General features: G+C 42.0%; 1 protein-coding gene across 1 annotated transcript in view; it reads left to right on the forward strand.

Moving 5' to 3' along the window:
- EFNB1 (ephrin B1) overlaps positions 1 to 7,218 on the forward strand; it is a 31,073-nt gene extending 23,855 nt beyond the window's left edge. The window contains exons 2-5 of the mRNA XM_089492812.1: positions 551 to 828; positions 5,454 to 5,546; positions 5,878 to 6,006; positions 6,842 to 7,218. Of these exons, the coding sequence (XP_089348938.1) occupies positions 551 to 828; positions 5,454 to 5,546; positions 5,878 to 6,006; positions 6,842 to 7,218 (877 nt within the window). The remainder of the gene's footprint in view (positions 1 to 550; positions 829 to 5,453; positions 5,547 to 5,877; positions 6,007 to 6,841) is intronic.
- Positions 7,219 to 17,148: the final 9,930 nt, after the last annotated feature.

Consider the following 17,148-nt stretch of genomic DNA (forward strand, 5'->3'; position numbering starts at 1 on the left):
GCCGAAATACTCGCCTGCAAACTCCTGGTTCACAAAGACTCATCTGCTGGGTCTTGGATTTCAGAAGAGCGGTTATATCGGTCCTAAGTGAAATATGCACAGCCAAGGTCAACAATTTGCTTTGGTGTGCTTTGCTGCCTCCTTCCTTCTGGAACTCTTCATCACACATTTCTAGACCTCACAGGTGCTGGAGGAGTACAGAGGGCGTGAAAATGGCTTCTTTCCTGGGAGATACCAGAATCCTGCGATATGCCAACGCCCCTGTCTCAGACCCACAGGTTTTGTTAATCTTGAGTGCTATCCAAATACCAAACCCTATTGCAAGCTCCCTACATCTTTCCCAGTTTCTAGGCTAAGTGGTTCCAACTTCCTTGTTGCAGGCACCTCGTGTCCTTGTTTTTACTTTCCGCCCTCTTATTCATGGATTAATCATTCTTCTTTATATTCTCAAACCTTTTCTTATTTCCTTGGGATAGTTCACTATAATAGATGGATAACACTTGGAATAAGGGGGAAGTTAATTTGTGTTTCTGGTCTCTTTCACTTCCAGGTTTGTAGCTGGAAAAGGCCTAGTCATTTACCCAGAAATTGGTGATCGTCTGGACATAATCTGCCCCAAAGGGGAGCCATCTCAGCCTTATGAGTATTACAAGCTGTATATGGTGCGGAAAGACCAGGCGGAATCCTGCAGCACCGTCATGGATCCCAACGTCCTGGTGACCTGCAATCAGCCGGACAAAGAGTTCCGCTTCACCATCAAGTTCCAAGAATTCAGCCCCAACTACATGGGCCTCGAGTTCAGGAGACACCAGGACTATTACATTACATGTAAGTTTTTCGGATCCTAAGTTGGCGACTAGCAATTTTATCAGTATTTATTCAAGTATGTGATAAGTTGGTATTTATCCCCTTAATGACAACGGTTTGCGCTTAAACCCATTCAGAACAATGCATTGTAAGCCCGTACATGTATTGTGAAGGGGTTATAGGTAAATCCAGTAGGGCTGATATCACAGCAAACTTTTCTTTTCATGGCATGTCGCCTCATGTTAATAAAATGAATGATATTTTAATAAGGGACATTATAGAAACCGCGCGCACAGACAAATTGAGCATTTTTCCTAAACATCATATTTTGAATCACCAAAAGCGCTTTCATGTTTTCTCATTGTGTTAAAACTGCAAACACAGCAGTGCTGAGCACATCACAAGCAGTCCCTTTAGTGGGGCTTGTGGCCTGTTAAGTCAAAGGGTTTCTGCAGCGAGGGTCATACTAAGGTTTATTGCTGCCCAGGGCACTTTAATAAATGTAAACCCTTCCCCCCCGCCTCCCACGCTAGAAATTATTTTATTTCTTACTGTGGGAACAGTATGAAAGGTGGATGCATTCAGCAGAAATAACTCTTGTTATCTCAGGGTGTTTGTAGTGAATAAGCCGCCTTATGGGCTGCAGTGCTCAGAATTGGGTCTTGCGCTTATGAAGGTCACGTTCATTAACCCCTTTATCGCCAGAGTATTTGCCATCGGTGAAGTAGTATGACACACATGACTGCCACAGTACTTTTCATCAAATGTGATCAAGAGCACAACACATCATGAAGTCTTTAGAAGGGCCTGATTTTACAAGGGGCTTCAATAATTTGTAAATAAAATACATAATTCTATTGCATTTTCTTTGTTTAGCACCTGCCCTAAGCAAATCTTCATTTCAGCATCTATTCCTCAGCTTTTTTACTGCTTGAAAGAAGGACATCGCTATCTCTAACATCAGTCTGTGTTCTAGGATACAAAGTTTGTTCACTTTTAGAATAGTTTTTTTAATTTGATTTAAACATTTTTTTAAATGTGCTTCTCTTCCCCCTATGTTTATGCCGGCAAAGTTAAGCCAAATTTCCAACACCAACTACTTTTTTTTTTTTTTCTCTCTCCTTTAATGAGGCAAATCTGCATTTGCCTGGTAGAGCTCGTATAAGAGAAGTTGGCAAGGTCCCAAAGTGACTAAATATGGCTGTCTCCTGGCTTGTGTATTGTCTTCTCAGCCTGTTTATTTCTTATGGTGCCGGTGAAAAGCCTTTAATCCACAGAGCATTGGAAAGCGGGTAAAGCGTTCCCATCCTCTGGCATTGGAGGAGTGAAAGGGCCGCTGAGGAGGGAGAAGTCAGCCATGTCCCCAAGGGACACGTTGTGGCCTGGTTCTGGAGATGGCCGGCACGTGAATTGGGCCAGATGGAGCGAGTGATGCATTTCTGCTTGTGTTCACTGACCCAGCCACGCCAGCGTCTTACCTCAGGGATTCAAAGCTCATAGAGCATGAAATGGCAGCGCAGAGAGCTTTCTACTCCCGGCTCCAGCAGGCTGTTAATAGTTACATGCTCTACACATGCCATAACATAATGTGATAAATGTGAGCTAATGCAACGCGCTTATTCACTTTTTCCTCAAACATCCTTCCCTTCCATATCCTTTTTTTTTTTTCTGTGGCATTTCTTCCTCCATGCATGGCGTCCGGTACCAGTCTGCTGCGTATTAAGTTTGAGGCACCGCGTGTCTTTGGAATGATCTCTCGCAGCGCTGCACATATGGAAGTGCTCTGGCAGGTGGCAGCCGTCCACCAACAAGTCATTCTTACTGAGGACACCTCTTCTAAAGCCTCTGATGTTGGGTTTGTGTTTTTTCGGAGCCCTCTGCTGTCTTACCGCCCGGCTATCCCCGGTGCCTCACCCACCTTGTACTTTTACTGCTCTTGTCATTTTTCAGGCCTTTAATTTTTTGGCAGGGCTTGAAACTCCCATCCGGCCTTTCTTGGCTAGATTTAAACTGACCTTTGGTGTTTGCCTGGTGTGTTCTGGTCTGGCCCATGGGGCTTGCTTGGTTGGGCCGGAGGAATAGTGCATATCTGGACCACACATGAGCTGAAGTATCGCCGTGCTTTACTGAACACGTGAAGGCGTCCTTTGTAAATGCTAATTCTCCAACCCGAGATGTGTAATACTTAACTACAGGTGCATGCGCAGACCTACATATGTAACCCTTATTCCCATCTACCTTGTCGACGCACCCCTTCTGTATTCAGATACAAAGTGTGCTCATTGCCGGCCCCCAGGAGCATTCGGTTGTGGTCCGCAGCTGGGGCACAAAGCCCTTAGGGATGGTGTCTAAACCCTCAGGACTTTGACATGGCACACGTCGCTTTGAGCCGCACTTAATGGCAAAACATGGGTTAATATGCACTCACTGTATCACAGTGCGCCATAAACAACATTCATTCGTTCTTCATGTTTTGTTATATTTGGGTTTTTAATCGGCAGTTGTAATATATTTATAGTTGCGTTCTGGTTAAGTTCTCCTGAAAGGCTGAAACTAATCTGTTAGTTACTGTTACAAATCAGACTTTCTTTCCATAACCTTAGAGCTTTGTCCTCCCCACCCATCTTTTCTAGACGTTCTCCGTAAAACTCCTACCTTGTATTCTGTGCCCTCTCTATATGCGGACCTCACATTGTGTTTCAGGTCACAGCAGGCTAAGCGTTACCAAGCGCTCGCTCACATTTTCCTGTCCATATTTGGGACTCCATTTTGCCCGCCTGTTTATAAGCTATTTCAGTGCAGGACTGCCACGCGTGACTAGAGAACGATTAACTAAGCCAGAAACCGGCTTGGGCTGCCCATCCAACATTCCCTAAACCCGTCGTCTACCAATCCAGGCAAAAATCCCCAAATCCCCCGAGCTCTCTGGACCTCGTGGAAACCCAACTTCTAGACATCCAGATGAGATCTGTAGGGTTACTAATTTACTAATTTAGAGTGCTGACTCTGCTTGCTTGTTTTGCTTTACAGTTTTTTATTTTTTTTTAAAGTTACATTTTATTTTTTTCTCTTTATAAAGAGAGAGATAACATTGTTCCTTCTAGTCCCTTCGTTTAGAATTTTTGTGCAACTCCCTCTGTAGGCCTCAGTTGGCGGCGTAGAGGCCGTAATGGCGGTGTGTTTTTGGGTGCATGTCTAACGTTTTAAAGTTCAAACTTTTTGACGCATGAAGGTTTTGCAGCCGCGTACAGAAGGACCGGCCTTCTTAATGGAAAAAGCATTGGGTTTTGGGAGCCCCTTTGCCTAATCTGCTCCTGCCCCAGATAATCCCCTGACCCCCCTCTCGGTTTTTTGCATTTTTATTTTTTTTAAATCCTATTTCTTTTTACCAATCACCAGGATTCCCCTTCCCAGTCTGGGACAGAGGTTTAATTTCCTGTGCGAGGGAATCCTGCAGCGACTGGAAGGAGAAGGAAAGATTAACCCTTCACTGCTTCATACCCTTGCAGTGCTCAGCCTGGGGTCTGTGGGGTGTGCACAGCAACATTGTTACCATGTATGATGCCAAGCTGAAAAAGATGGTACAGCATGAGACTCTGACGTTTTTGTGGGGAGAGGAGCCGGAGTATAAACGGCTAGAAGAATGTTAGAACTCAGTGAATGTGTGTGGCGCTCTATACAGTCTCTGATTAAGAACAGACCCGGCCCCCTGAAATAAAAGCCAAACAGAAATGACGGGTACTCTTTAACGGAGCTAGATTCCTAGCTTAAAAATCAATTGCCATATATTTATATATTACAGAAAGTGAAACTCTGAGGGATGTAGTTGTTGGCAAGCAACTTGCGTATTGACTCGATTTAAAAATGTAAAAATGAATGATGTCCTCATGGGCACGCTGGACTTCACTAAAGAGCCATACTAATGATATAACAGCCCACTCAGCTTTTGATGCACCAGTAGGGGTCCCATTGGCCCAAGAAGTTTTGCACTTCAGATATTTCTCCATTCCTTTGCTAGCCTGTAACGGTAGTAATGGCCCTGCGGTATTATGTCAGATCTTGGGCTCGGACCACAGTGTCTAAGGCTAAGGAAAGGGAGGCCGTATTAGGCCACCAGAGATGGCTTTCTTCTACACCCTTCCCACTAGCTGAAAAGTATGCAACCATGGGGAAGATGAGTTCAAACGTTTGTACGTTGAGGCATTTTGCAAACGTTTGGTATGTTTTGATCAGTGTACGTTTTTTGCCAATTATCTGTGATTGTCCCGTCCCGCAGGCACTGGGAGAGTGTGAGAAGGCTCATCACAGGGAAGCGGTCTCTTGTCCTTCAAATACAATTCATAACTAACAGACTATTTCATTATGTAACTCAACCAAGGAAGCCCTTTCATCATTCAGTGTTCTGTGGTCCATAGGTGGTCACTGTTAGGAAAGTCAAGAGACTACAAATCGTAGAAAACCAGTGTGTCAGAAATATAGATGTCATTCCCTACTATATCAGAACAAGAGCACAGAGGGAGAACGCTGCGCTGTGCTTCTGGCTTTAAGTTGTGGGACTTAAATGTGTAACAGTTTCATTTTGTTGCCTTTCCATAGATCTGCTGTTCTCAATGTCATTAACTTGTGTATTTTCCTTTCTATTTTAGCAACATCAAATGGGACTCTCCAGGGCCTTGAAAACCGGGAAGGGGGTGTCTGTCAATCAAGATCCATGAAGATTATCATGAAGGTTGGGCAAGGTGAGTAACTGGGAGCTCCAGAGTCTTCAGATCCGTCTAAAGTCATCAATGTATTTATTTTGTGCCGGTAGCTGCGCTTTTGAGTGAACAGCCTGGATTTGATGTGTTGGGTAGCTCACCAGTCCTTAATGTAGATCAGCTGAGGGCCCCCGGCATACCCTCCCCTCTAGTAAAAATTGAGATCAAGGAAAATGTTAAGAACAACAATTGCCTTATGTATGATAGATTAAAATGCTGGTAAAATGCCAAATACCACACCGTATGCACAACATATGAGCTTACAATTAGATATTGGATCACCAATCGTCATCTTTTTTCTGTGTTTGTGCAGATCCAAACGCTGCTTTACCGGAACATCTTACGACTAGCAGGCCCAGTAAAGAGGCAGATAACACGGGAAAAATGGCAACTCTTGGACCCTGGATCCATGTGGTAGAGGGAGAAGCCCCTGCCAGGCCAGGTGAGTTTGCAATGCAGTGCTAACATTTGTCATCAGCTTTTCAAAGAGATGGTCAAAGCACAAATAATTGCTAGAAGATTGAGTTCTCCCCTATCTTATCTCTGAGACAGTTCCAGACCACATACCCTTTGTAAAACCTCATGCCTTATCTGTTTAATAGCATATTCCATGGGACATTTATTTGTTAAGAGGATGCCACGGCAAGCTGGGCAATTACAGGGCTTGCTCATCATTGGAATCACATAAACCTTTCACTCTGTAACATGTGGCGTTAAAATTCTATTGAGAAAGCCCATAATAATTAGTGATATTCTCTTAATGAACTGGGAAATGTGAATTACCGCTACATAATTTCTAGGGGCATATGGCCTTTCCCATCAAAGGGGCTAAAGCATAATAAATGAAATAATCCTGTTAAGTAGAACACTGGCTCATGAATACAGCAAGATCAGCCGCTAGCGCTCACTCCACAGGAGCAACAATAATAATACGACTTGTGCTCGGGTCATAGAATGGAAATGCTTGTTTTTTGGCACAGGAACTTCAGGGGTTAAACGTGTGATACTGGTGATTATTGCTCTTTATCACTTAAGATCGTAGTTTTTTAAGTTAATAAAGCCTGCTCTGCCTATAGATGTGTATATAGATGAATTGTTTCATACCAAACAGGAACAATTAATAGAAAGCAAATTAGAGCCAGCATGAAAGAGAATAAAATAAGATTGCAAACAAGAACAAACTGGTACAAAAGGAGAAAGAGGGCCCTGTTCTTGAGAGCTTACAGTCTAATTGAGCTGGATGTTAACGTATGCATTTTCTTTTTTTTCTTTTAAAGGTACCAATGCAGAAAATACTGGAGGTGTTGACAGTTTCTTCAACTCTAAGATTGCCGTGTTTGCTGCGATTGGAGCTGGTTGTGTCATCTTCATCCTTATTATCATTTTCCTAATTGTCTTACTTATCAAGATCCGGAAACGCCACCGCAAGCATACGCAGCAACGGGCGGCTGCGCTCTCCCTTAGCACGCTGGCTAGCCCCAAGTGCAGCGGCAACGCAGGCTCAGAGCCCAGTGACATAATAATCCCACTGCGGACTACAGAGAACAACTACTGCCCGCATTATGAGAAGGTGAGCGGTGACTATGGGCACCCTGTGTACATTGTGCAAGAAATGCCCCCGCAAAGCCCTGCGAATATTTACTACAAGGTCTGAGGAGGACCAACAAATATCTTTCTCCCGATCTGTGGGGATAGCCAATCCAGCGCCAGGAGCACAGGCCAAAGGTCACTTTGCATTAATGGACTCTGTGAGACGGAGCAATAAGACTAACTTTCCCATGTAAGGTATTTTTATAGTTTGCCCCCTTTTGTTCTGCTCCTTATCCTCTCCGATGAGGTTGGTTAGGGACTGTTTCTGTCTGTACTTTGCACACCTCCAGTGTTTAACCCTTTACTGACTTGGAAATCAGCAGAGCGGCTGGGACTCTACCGATCTTTTCTTGCGGGGACATCAATTTTACTGCTGTGACTTCATCATGCATTGATTTACAGTACCCTGCATGGTGTTGTCAAAGGGTTTGGCTTGAATTCAGCTGCGTGTCTGCCTCAGTGTCCTGGTTTTGAGCAGATTGTACTCCGTACCTCGTCAGATACCTTATCCTAATCGTGATGGTTTTAGGGCACAGAAGGAGCTGCAGCCCTGCCCGGCACCCTGGCATACACAGCCTTTGCATTCTGTGTTTTGTTTTCAGGGTGGTGTGACTTGTAAGCCCAAGGGTGACTCTGTTACAGGACATTTAGTATCTGTGTTCCTTCTGTACTGGCTAACAACTAGAGTGAGCGCTAAGTATATCCAAACTGTACTGCATACACAGACACTACCTGTGCACTGGTATACACACCACACATGCTACCTGTGCTCTTATATGCACTTAATTGCACACTCCTTTTAATATGACTGTATTTGGACAAATACCTGGTCTGACATGCCGGAAAAAGGACCTAATCTGTTTGACTCAATTCCCTGAGTGCTGCTGGCTGCCGTGACATAATCTAGCACAAACTCTCTCCATAGATTAGACTTAAAGCAACGAGCTGTGCCCCACTCGGGTTATTGTGTCTTCAGACATATATGGCGTTGGATACAGTAATTTGGAAGCGAACAGACACGCGGAGAAGCAATATGTTGAGTATTGTTGACCAGTGTGACCTTCATATGCAATGTTCTCTGCTGTAATCCCAGCAGAGCTTCTGGATAGAAATGTGGCCGAGGTTGCTGTCCTCTGGTGTTTTGCTCATGCCTTGGTTTTGAATGCAGAACGTGTGAGCCTTTAACGCGGGGACATCAAATTCTGGTGGAGCCTCATGTCTGGAGCTGTAAAATCTGTTCTGCAGTTATGCTTCCATTGAGTGTCCACCTGCCACTTTAGTAGTCCAAATAGCCAAATTAAGACAGAGGTAGATAAACCAAGGTTTGAACAAAGTATCACATGAGCGTAATCTCAGTGCTTGTCACACAACCTTGCATTGACTCAGGGATCTGTATGGTGTTTGTCACACGGTGCGATTACATATCCAGTGTGACCATGAAAAAAGAGCAGCAAGATCCTCAGCTGGTCACTCGGTGTCCGTGATATAAAAATACACTGGTGTTCACCCCAAAACATTTGCATTCTTCATGAACGGTGACCACTGGACACTCCTCGTCTGCATGACTTTAGTATGATGACGAGGTGAGATCTGCTTTTTACAGGGACAAAGGCCGGCACAAGCGAGTCCAGGTCACTGCAACCAATGCCATGTATTATGGAGCCTTTTATCTGCTGGTTACTGCATTGGCATTTTCATGCAAGTATGTGAGAGATCGGCAAGCTGTTCTACATGGAACGCGAGCCCCTCAGTGTTTTGGTTACAGTGACTGGGTCTTACAACACTGCGTTTGGTTTTCTTCCTGTTTGTCGTTGTGATGTTCAGGGCAGGGAGATATCACTATACAGAACAATTCACAAACACTACAGGGTCGTACATAAGCTTTTAAAAAGCTGCCCCAGAATCACTTATACATAACGTACCATTCGTTCCTACCTGCCCCCCGTTTTGTTGTGTACATACCCCAACTTGTAATAACCCCTCAAGCCTATTTAGTTATTTTTATAACTGACACAATCTTTCACGTTCGTGGCCCAGGGTTTCTATACTTCACGTTGTTACCTCCGCACGCGTACACGCACTCATGTCTATCCCACCTTAATCTTCCATTATTTGTAATTCTTTCTCTCCTTGGCAGCTCTTGAAGGTTATCTAGCACGGCTTTATATACCCTGGTGCACCTCGTACACGCTCCGCTCTTTGCTGTCGCGTGTTCTTGCGTGCTCACACGCACCGTTTTGGAAGCCATCTCTCCTTCACACACGTTAAACCAAATGCTTTTCATTCCAAACATAAAATCTACCCGCACAGAAGGCTGCTCACGCACAGCTATTTAGTAGAAGCATGTATCTAATTTCCACAGTATTTATGCAGATTCGGCAGAGCCCATCCATATATATATTATATGCATTACCCAAGCTTAGAGCGCTCACCTATTTGCGAATTCCGCACATGACCACGAGCTACATTAACCAGTTCATCCAACAAGGGCAAGAACACCAGTTTATTTTGGTTTGAAGGGCACATGTAGTGACCGAGGACAGACTAAAGTGTCCAGTTATCACCTATACTCACCTGTCTTGTAGCATTGTCCCCGTCTACACATTGGGTAGCTCCCGTTTCCCATTTTACATTCTATGCAGAGTGGTTTCTGGTGTCCTTTCTGTAGAGACAGATTAAGGGCTTGTGTACTCCGGGGTAGCAGCTGTCTGTCTGCCATAGAGGGGCCGTGAGACACCTCGTCTCTAGTGACAAGGAAAAAGGCCTTAAAATAGAATTTCAAAGCACCATGCGTTCCACCCTTCATGCTCCATGTTTGCATCAAGCACTGTTTGGTGCACTTATTTTTGTTTCTTAAATAACCGAAGGATCTGGATTTCAGAGCAGGTCAAAGGTGCAACATGTTTTTAGAACAAAAAAAAACTTGTTCAAATGCTCAGCATTTTAGTTACACTTTTAACGTTTTAGATACTTATTCCTTTAAATACTAAGCAGCAAACTGATATTTTTTATTTTGTCTTTTTCGGCAGGTTGTTTTTCTAGGTTACTGCACCTAGGGGAGTAATCGGTGTTCAAGATAATTCAGTATAAACAGGGAAACTATTTTTTTATTTTTTTTTGAGATCAGTTGAAATAATGTTGAATATTCTCCTGGTCTTCAAGACCCTAAACCTGCGTTTTCTTCATAGCTTCACATTTTGGAGGCTTACTTTATTATTTTGAACTACACACTTTTAATTTTTTTTTTTTATTTACTTCATTAACATTGTCTTGAGCACTCTTGTTTCAAGCCCTGAGCACCATGTACATATGTGAAGAAAGGTGGACTTTAAACTTAATTTTGTTAGCACCTTTTATGTTTTGAAATGATAAAATAATTTTCCTTCCTTACCTTAAGAAATTAACTTTGATATTTTTTGTAAATAATGTGTTTTTCTTGAAAGGATTACTGTAAAGCTGTTTTTGTATAAACTTCAAATTTATTTTCATTTTTTTTTCTTACTATAAAAAATAGATTTTTCTCTAAAATATGAACCCCTTGCATATCTATTCATAAAGCAGCACATATTACACCCTTAAAATGTGTATTCACGGAATATGAAGCAGGCTTCAGTACAGAATACCTGCAGGGCTTCATTACAGGATCTCCACTTTAACTAGTCCGAACGTCTAATGCATCATGATAAACGAGCATCTTTTATACCCCAAAGCTGTCGTACAGATCCATAAAAGTCTCAAGTCTTTTGACTTGGTGTAGCCAACGTAGACACACAGCATGTTCCTGGTCAGCAGCTATGATGGAGCTCCAAAGGTGTCTTCAGCTTCATTCCTTGGGCCATAATTGGTTTGGTCCAAAATCTCACTCGGTTTGTGGCATTTATGGAATGAACGAGCCATGAATGAGGTATGAAGCTGAAAATCCACCTTTACATATGCATTTTCTGTGGGCACAGATACATTTATTATAGGACAATTTTAGGTATCTTTAACTTAAAGCCTTGTCTGTTCAGGCCCTAAGACCAGGAAGGGGCGAAATGTTAAAATGGCAATAATTTATGTTAAATATAATGAAATGCTGATTGTCACATATCATGGATTAAATAATTCCCCTTCTGTGGCAGAGGTCTGCTTGGAAAAAAAATGATTTAAAAATGATAAATTGTGTCTGATAGGGCGTGGTGACGTAGGTCTTACTTCATAACCCGTTGCTTTTCCCATGTTCTATTTTTTTTTATTTTTATATAAATATATTCGACTTTAACTGTGTGTGCATATGGTCATAAGAGTTCAAAGCAGGGTGAAAAGGTTGTCCTTACAACTTTGCAGCGACAAAACGGAACACAGTTACATTTTTGTGGGGGGGGGGGTTCTTTCTTTTAATCCTCCAGTTTTTGGACTGTGCCTTGTAGACCCTGAATTCTCGGACGGGGCTTTCAAGCTCCAACCCGCTATGCACGCCATTTCATGTCCGAGGCCTCTGTGTCAGGACTCTCATACTCCCTGGCACAAGAGGCAGGGTTAAATTCCATCACCTTTTAGGGAAGAGATTTCCGTGCGCACATTACATTTTACCGATACACCACATTCTACCACATTTGTTTGCTTATCATTCCTTTTTTTTATCGAATTCTCATGGTTCACCTGAGACTTATTTCCGACCGTTTTTGTGTCCTGTTGAATACATTTACGCTACAGCTCTGCAGTTTAAACTTCACCTCATGACCATGTTTATTGCCTGGAACTCCAGTTCTCTGGAGAAATGTTGGAATCCTGATATATTGTTAAATAAAGTTTTTTTCCTATGGAAATCTGATTTTTTTTTTTCTTGTCAAAAAATGTTTACTGAAAGTGTGTTTCAGCAAATGTGTTACTTACTTGACTCTTTAGGTCTCTATTTCAGTTTGCACACGCTATACCTTTATCAAGCCGTTCCACTCGTATACCTACTACTACTTAGATGTTTTCTGTGCCGCCTTTTAGTCTCTGGTTTTTTTTTTTAAAAAACCTTTCCTGAATTTTATTCCTTACTCGACTTCTGAAGCATCCAGTCGACATTGAACCTGCTCTAATTGATCATACCATGCTAATTCTCAGGAGTGAATGGTTTCTGTTGAGGGCCTTTGTCTTAAACTGACCAGATTTGCAGATTAAATGCAGGGCTTCACAGAGAGCTAAACTGGATCATTAAGCTTATTTCATGCATAACATGTAATTCAATAACATTTCCAATGTTACATACATAGTAAGCGCCTCCTGTATCAATACACTATAAAATGGTGTGTACAATCAAATTGGGCCGTGGACATTATACCGTCTACTTAAGCCCTTGTAGGCACCCCCCCACCCTGCTTGGTAATAATGTTCCCACTATAGAAGAATCCATATTAAAGTATTATGTGAGTACATGCAATCATTTGACAGAATTAACTTGAAGCCATGTTGCAAATGCTGCCTTCCTCCTCCACAATCCAACATTTCTTGCCCCTGACTGGCTGCTTGAAGCTTTCAATTAGTGACATGAAGGTGCATCAATGGGAGAAGTTTATTCTGGAGCTGGGAGTCTTTATTCTGAAACCCATGAAGGCACCTCCGTGTTCACGCATGACCATACGAGCTTTTCTTGGACCAATATGGTAATACCCATTTTTTGTGAGGTGCTTTTTATTAACAAATTAAATCTGTTTTGCACCTGTTGCAGAAGTCCTTGCGCAGTTTGGTGTTGCATAGAAATTTTGCTTCTGGTTACGTGTTTTTAAAATGGTCTTATAACCATAGAATTAATGGAATCTTCCTGCTGATTGAACCATTATATACTTTGGTTCAAAGTGGATCAAATCACCCAAGTCTTTTTTTTTTTCCTCCATCATACATCATTAAATATTTATAAAACACCATCATATTCCAATAACTCTTAACACTCATTCTACATCTGATAGAATAACTTTATATAAAGGCTTTTAAATAGCATAATGTATATAGTTTTTTTATATATACTTTTTACAGTCACTTCACCTTATTCTGATTTGCCACAGACTTTTGGTACTAAAGATATGTGTTTATGACTATCTATATACAGTTCATGCCACAGCATTTACATGCATTGTGCAACGTGGTGATACATTAGGGTTAACCAGAGTAAAACTCTCCCTCCAGTGTTATAAGAGAAATAATAAGTAGGTCCCCTTTCTTAATACATCCACTCTGTTAACTTGCTCAATTGCACCCTGGACAGAAATCTTTAAGTAAACCGTTTTAGAACAGATGAAACTGTAAAAGAACAGGGATTTGTTCAGAATATAAATAAGACTAATTAACTTTAAACTGAAGATCTCCCAAGAAGTGCTGTAACAGAAATCAATTAACAGCAGAGACATTGGCTTAATTGAATTAATCAGCTGTGAAGCAAGATCGATAAGGAGATCGAAGAGTGTATATGGCCGGGGGTACTTGGCTGGAGTTTCCCATCTTGTGTAAGTTTATGAGCGGTTTCCAATGTCTCGAGCCTCCAAATATTGATTCAGAAATGCAAAACTAGAAAAAGAGTTCATTCACACTAACTGTTCTTCCACCTGTACGATGCCACAAGCCTGAACTTTAAACAGTATGCGTTTAGTTATAGAATATGTGAGTTATGAGCAGAAAGGTAGAAGGTTCATGGAATTGTTTACACAGCCAAGGTAGACCAGAAAAAAACGTAATGTTCAATAGCAGATGTATAGATGATATCTTAATGTTCCTGTGTTGACACATCGCATTTAGTTTCACCTCTATAAACCAGATTACCTGGAAATATCTAATCCACAATATTGGTAGTAAATAATCAATGCTGATTTCCCTTTGGGGTCCATAAAATAAGAGAAGAGAACTTGTGAACGTTGCTAAGCACTTCCATGATCTCCTACACTCCTCCATAATTAACGATAACCAGTGTTTTATTAAATGGCTATTTTATGTGATCAGACTAAAAATATTTATTTTAAGCCATATGTCTATTTTTTTCACCCTTGTGGAAAAATTATTTGCTGAGGCCTTTGAAAACATTGTAACTTTATGGATGTTTTGGAACCCATGTGCAGGCCTGGTATCTCTAAAGTTTTTTAAATGGTCAGACTCTCTTGATCACCCAGCTTGGGACATGCATATAATATTCAATACTGACATGATTGCACCTTATCACCCCAAATTAGAGTTTCATGATTGCTGAAATACCAGCTTTAATACATCTAATTCAACTATAGATACTATACCGTATTTGCTCGATTATAAGACGACCCCCCGAAATCTGAATATTAATTTAGGAAAAAAAAAGAAAAGGCCCGAATATAAGACGACCCTATAGGAAAAAAGTTTTACCAGTAAATGTTAATTCATCTAAACTATTTTTTTTTAATAAAAGCTATGATTGAGAAAAATATTTTGGTTTTATTTCCTTACCCCAGTTATGCACATCTGCCCCAGAAATGCCTTATACCCCCTATATGCCACTGTGCACCATGATATGCCTTTTAACCCTCTAAATGCCACTGTGCCCCATGACATGCCTTTTGACCCCCTATGTGCCACTCTGCCTCCAGAAATGCATTATACCCCTATATGCCACTCTGGCATTTAGAGGGTTAAAAGGCATATTATGGGGAAGAGTGGCATATAGGGAGGTTTAAGGCATTCAGGAGGCAGAGTGGCGTATAGAGGGTTAAAAAGGCATTTCTGGAGGCAAAATGACATTAAGGGTGTTAAAAGGCATTTCCCAGAGCACTCTGCCTCCAGAAATGCCTTATGCCCCCCATTTAACATTCTCCCCCCCCAACTTACCGGTGCTTCTGACTTCCCTGTCATGTAGCCTGGGTCGCGTGTAGAGATCAGAGTTTGCGGCACTGGCACCGGTGCGAGGAACTCTGATTTCTGACAGCCGGGGAAGGTCTGAGCGATGGACGCAGGCAACCCCCGCTGCTAGCCACACCTCCTTCCGGCTGCAGCGGAAGTTGTCTACACGAATCGCGTAGACATCTACACGCTGCCCCAGCTACACACCGGGGACTCAGAAGTACCGGTAAGTGGGGTGGGGGGGGGAGACAGGAGGATCCAGGTCCCCTGCAGCTGCGGGGGATCTAGATCTTAGTCGTCTCATAGTCAGACCTATTTGAGGTCTGATTATAAGACGACCCCGATTATAAGACGAGGGGTATTTTTCAGAGCATTTGCTCTGAAAAAATCCTTGTCTTATAATCGAGCAAATACGGTAAATACTGTGTCATAACCTACAATTAGGGTTGATAAAGAGTGAATATTTGGATTTATCTACAGATGAGGCCATAATGTGTCCATGCTGCCCTGTGGAGGATACACTGTTCAGGTAAAAGTATTAAGTATTGTGGCTAACTCTGGCCCAGTGTCTCAGCAATAGCTATTTAGTATGCAGAAGAAGAATGACAGGGATCTCTATGAACCGGGACAGCAGTAAAACAAACTGCTCTGGATTAAGATTTCTAGCTGTTCGCGAGCTGAGCTCAAAGGTGCACCTGAGCCTTTCATGTCCTCCGACGGGGCACCTGCAAACCGAGCAGAGCAATCTCCGTTTCCAACATCCTCATCTGGAATTAAACTTTCTTGGCTTGGAACATATTTTATCTGTCACCCCAGGAAATGAGGCTGTGAGTGTATGGGAGTTTAAATGGATCTGTAAACTGCATGTCTGTGTTTGGATATTTGTATGTAATCTACTTTTGCAGAAGTGGATGTTTTTTATTGGTTCATTATTTTGAGATGAATGGGATAATCATGGGAATGGGTGAAATATGTTTCCAATACTATAGCTCTTCTTGGATTGTATTCTCAGAGTGAACAATAGTTAACCCTATCACACTATTTAGTTTATAGTGATTGGAGTGTTTTTTTTATACCTAGGTTGACTTAGATTTTTGGTTCAATCATTTTGGTGGGGCTTCAGAACAAAATATTATACAACAAACTACATTTTTTTCTTCCATAGGAAAATGTGGGTGCTTGGAAACCAAGTCATTGCATATGCTTTTTTCCAGCATGTCTGTGCAGTTATTGGGGGTACCCTAATTATTAACAGCTTAAGGCTAGGTTTCCACTTTTTTGTCCTGCGTTATTTTCTTGATGAAAAACGCCAGGAAAAAACGCCAAGAAAACTGCCACTGCATTTACCTGCGTTTTGGCGTTTTTTCGGGAGTTTTTTCTGGCGTTTTAGCCTTTCTGTGGAAATTGCTTTTTTGACCTTAGGCAGTTTTTCCAGGCTTTACACGTTAGAATTTTCACCCAGCTAAAAGGGATTAGGATAAATGGCAAGTATTTGCCCCCTCCTGGTGTCATTTCTTGGTAGAGTTCTACTTAAAGACGCCCCGGCGGACCCTTTTGTCTCTTTTCTGTGGTTTGTAAGGCATGCTTTATTCCGAATGTCTGCTCCTCTAGGAAGATTGGCCCCAAACGATGTTGCAAATTGTTTGCTGTTGCTTTTGGCACGCAGGGTCCAGTTGATGTGTCGCGTATGTTTGTTTGTAATGGCATGTTTGTTCCAAATGGTGTAAAATTCAATATGAACTTTGTTTTGTGTGAAGCTGTTTGTTTCCAGCCTATTTCTCGTAGGACACACAGATACTGGGTCCATCCTCTGCATTGTAACTGTGGAAAAAAAACGCCATAAAAAACGCCAAGGCAAAACCCACATGGCTTTTTCATGGCGTTTTTTCTCTCCCATAGACTTCTATTGGAGAAAAACGCCAAGATTTCCTTGCAAAAAACGCCAGAGTGTCAACATGCTGCGATTTGGAAAAACTGCCACAGAGCCCAAAAAAGCAGAAAAACGCCAAAGAGGACTGAAAAAAACGCCAAACAGAAAAACGCCAAGTGGATATGGCATTGTGCGATTTCCTATTGAAGAACAGGTAACATCTGGCCGCAGCGTTTTTTCACAAAAAAAACGCCATGTGGCTGAATTGGCGTTATTATGGAAACCTAGCCTAATACAGCT

Source organism: Sceloporus occidentalis, unplaced genomic scaffold (genome assembly GCF_023333645.1).
Source record: "Sceloporus occidentalis isolate IW3139 unplaced genomic scaffold, rSceOcc1.0.p SCAF_60, whole genome shotgun sequence".
In the NCBI taxonomy this organism is placed as follows: domain Eukaryota; kingdom Metazoa; phylum Chordata; class Lepidosauria; order Squamata; family Phrynosomatidae; genus Sceloporus; species Sceloporus occidentalis.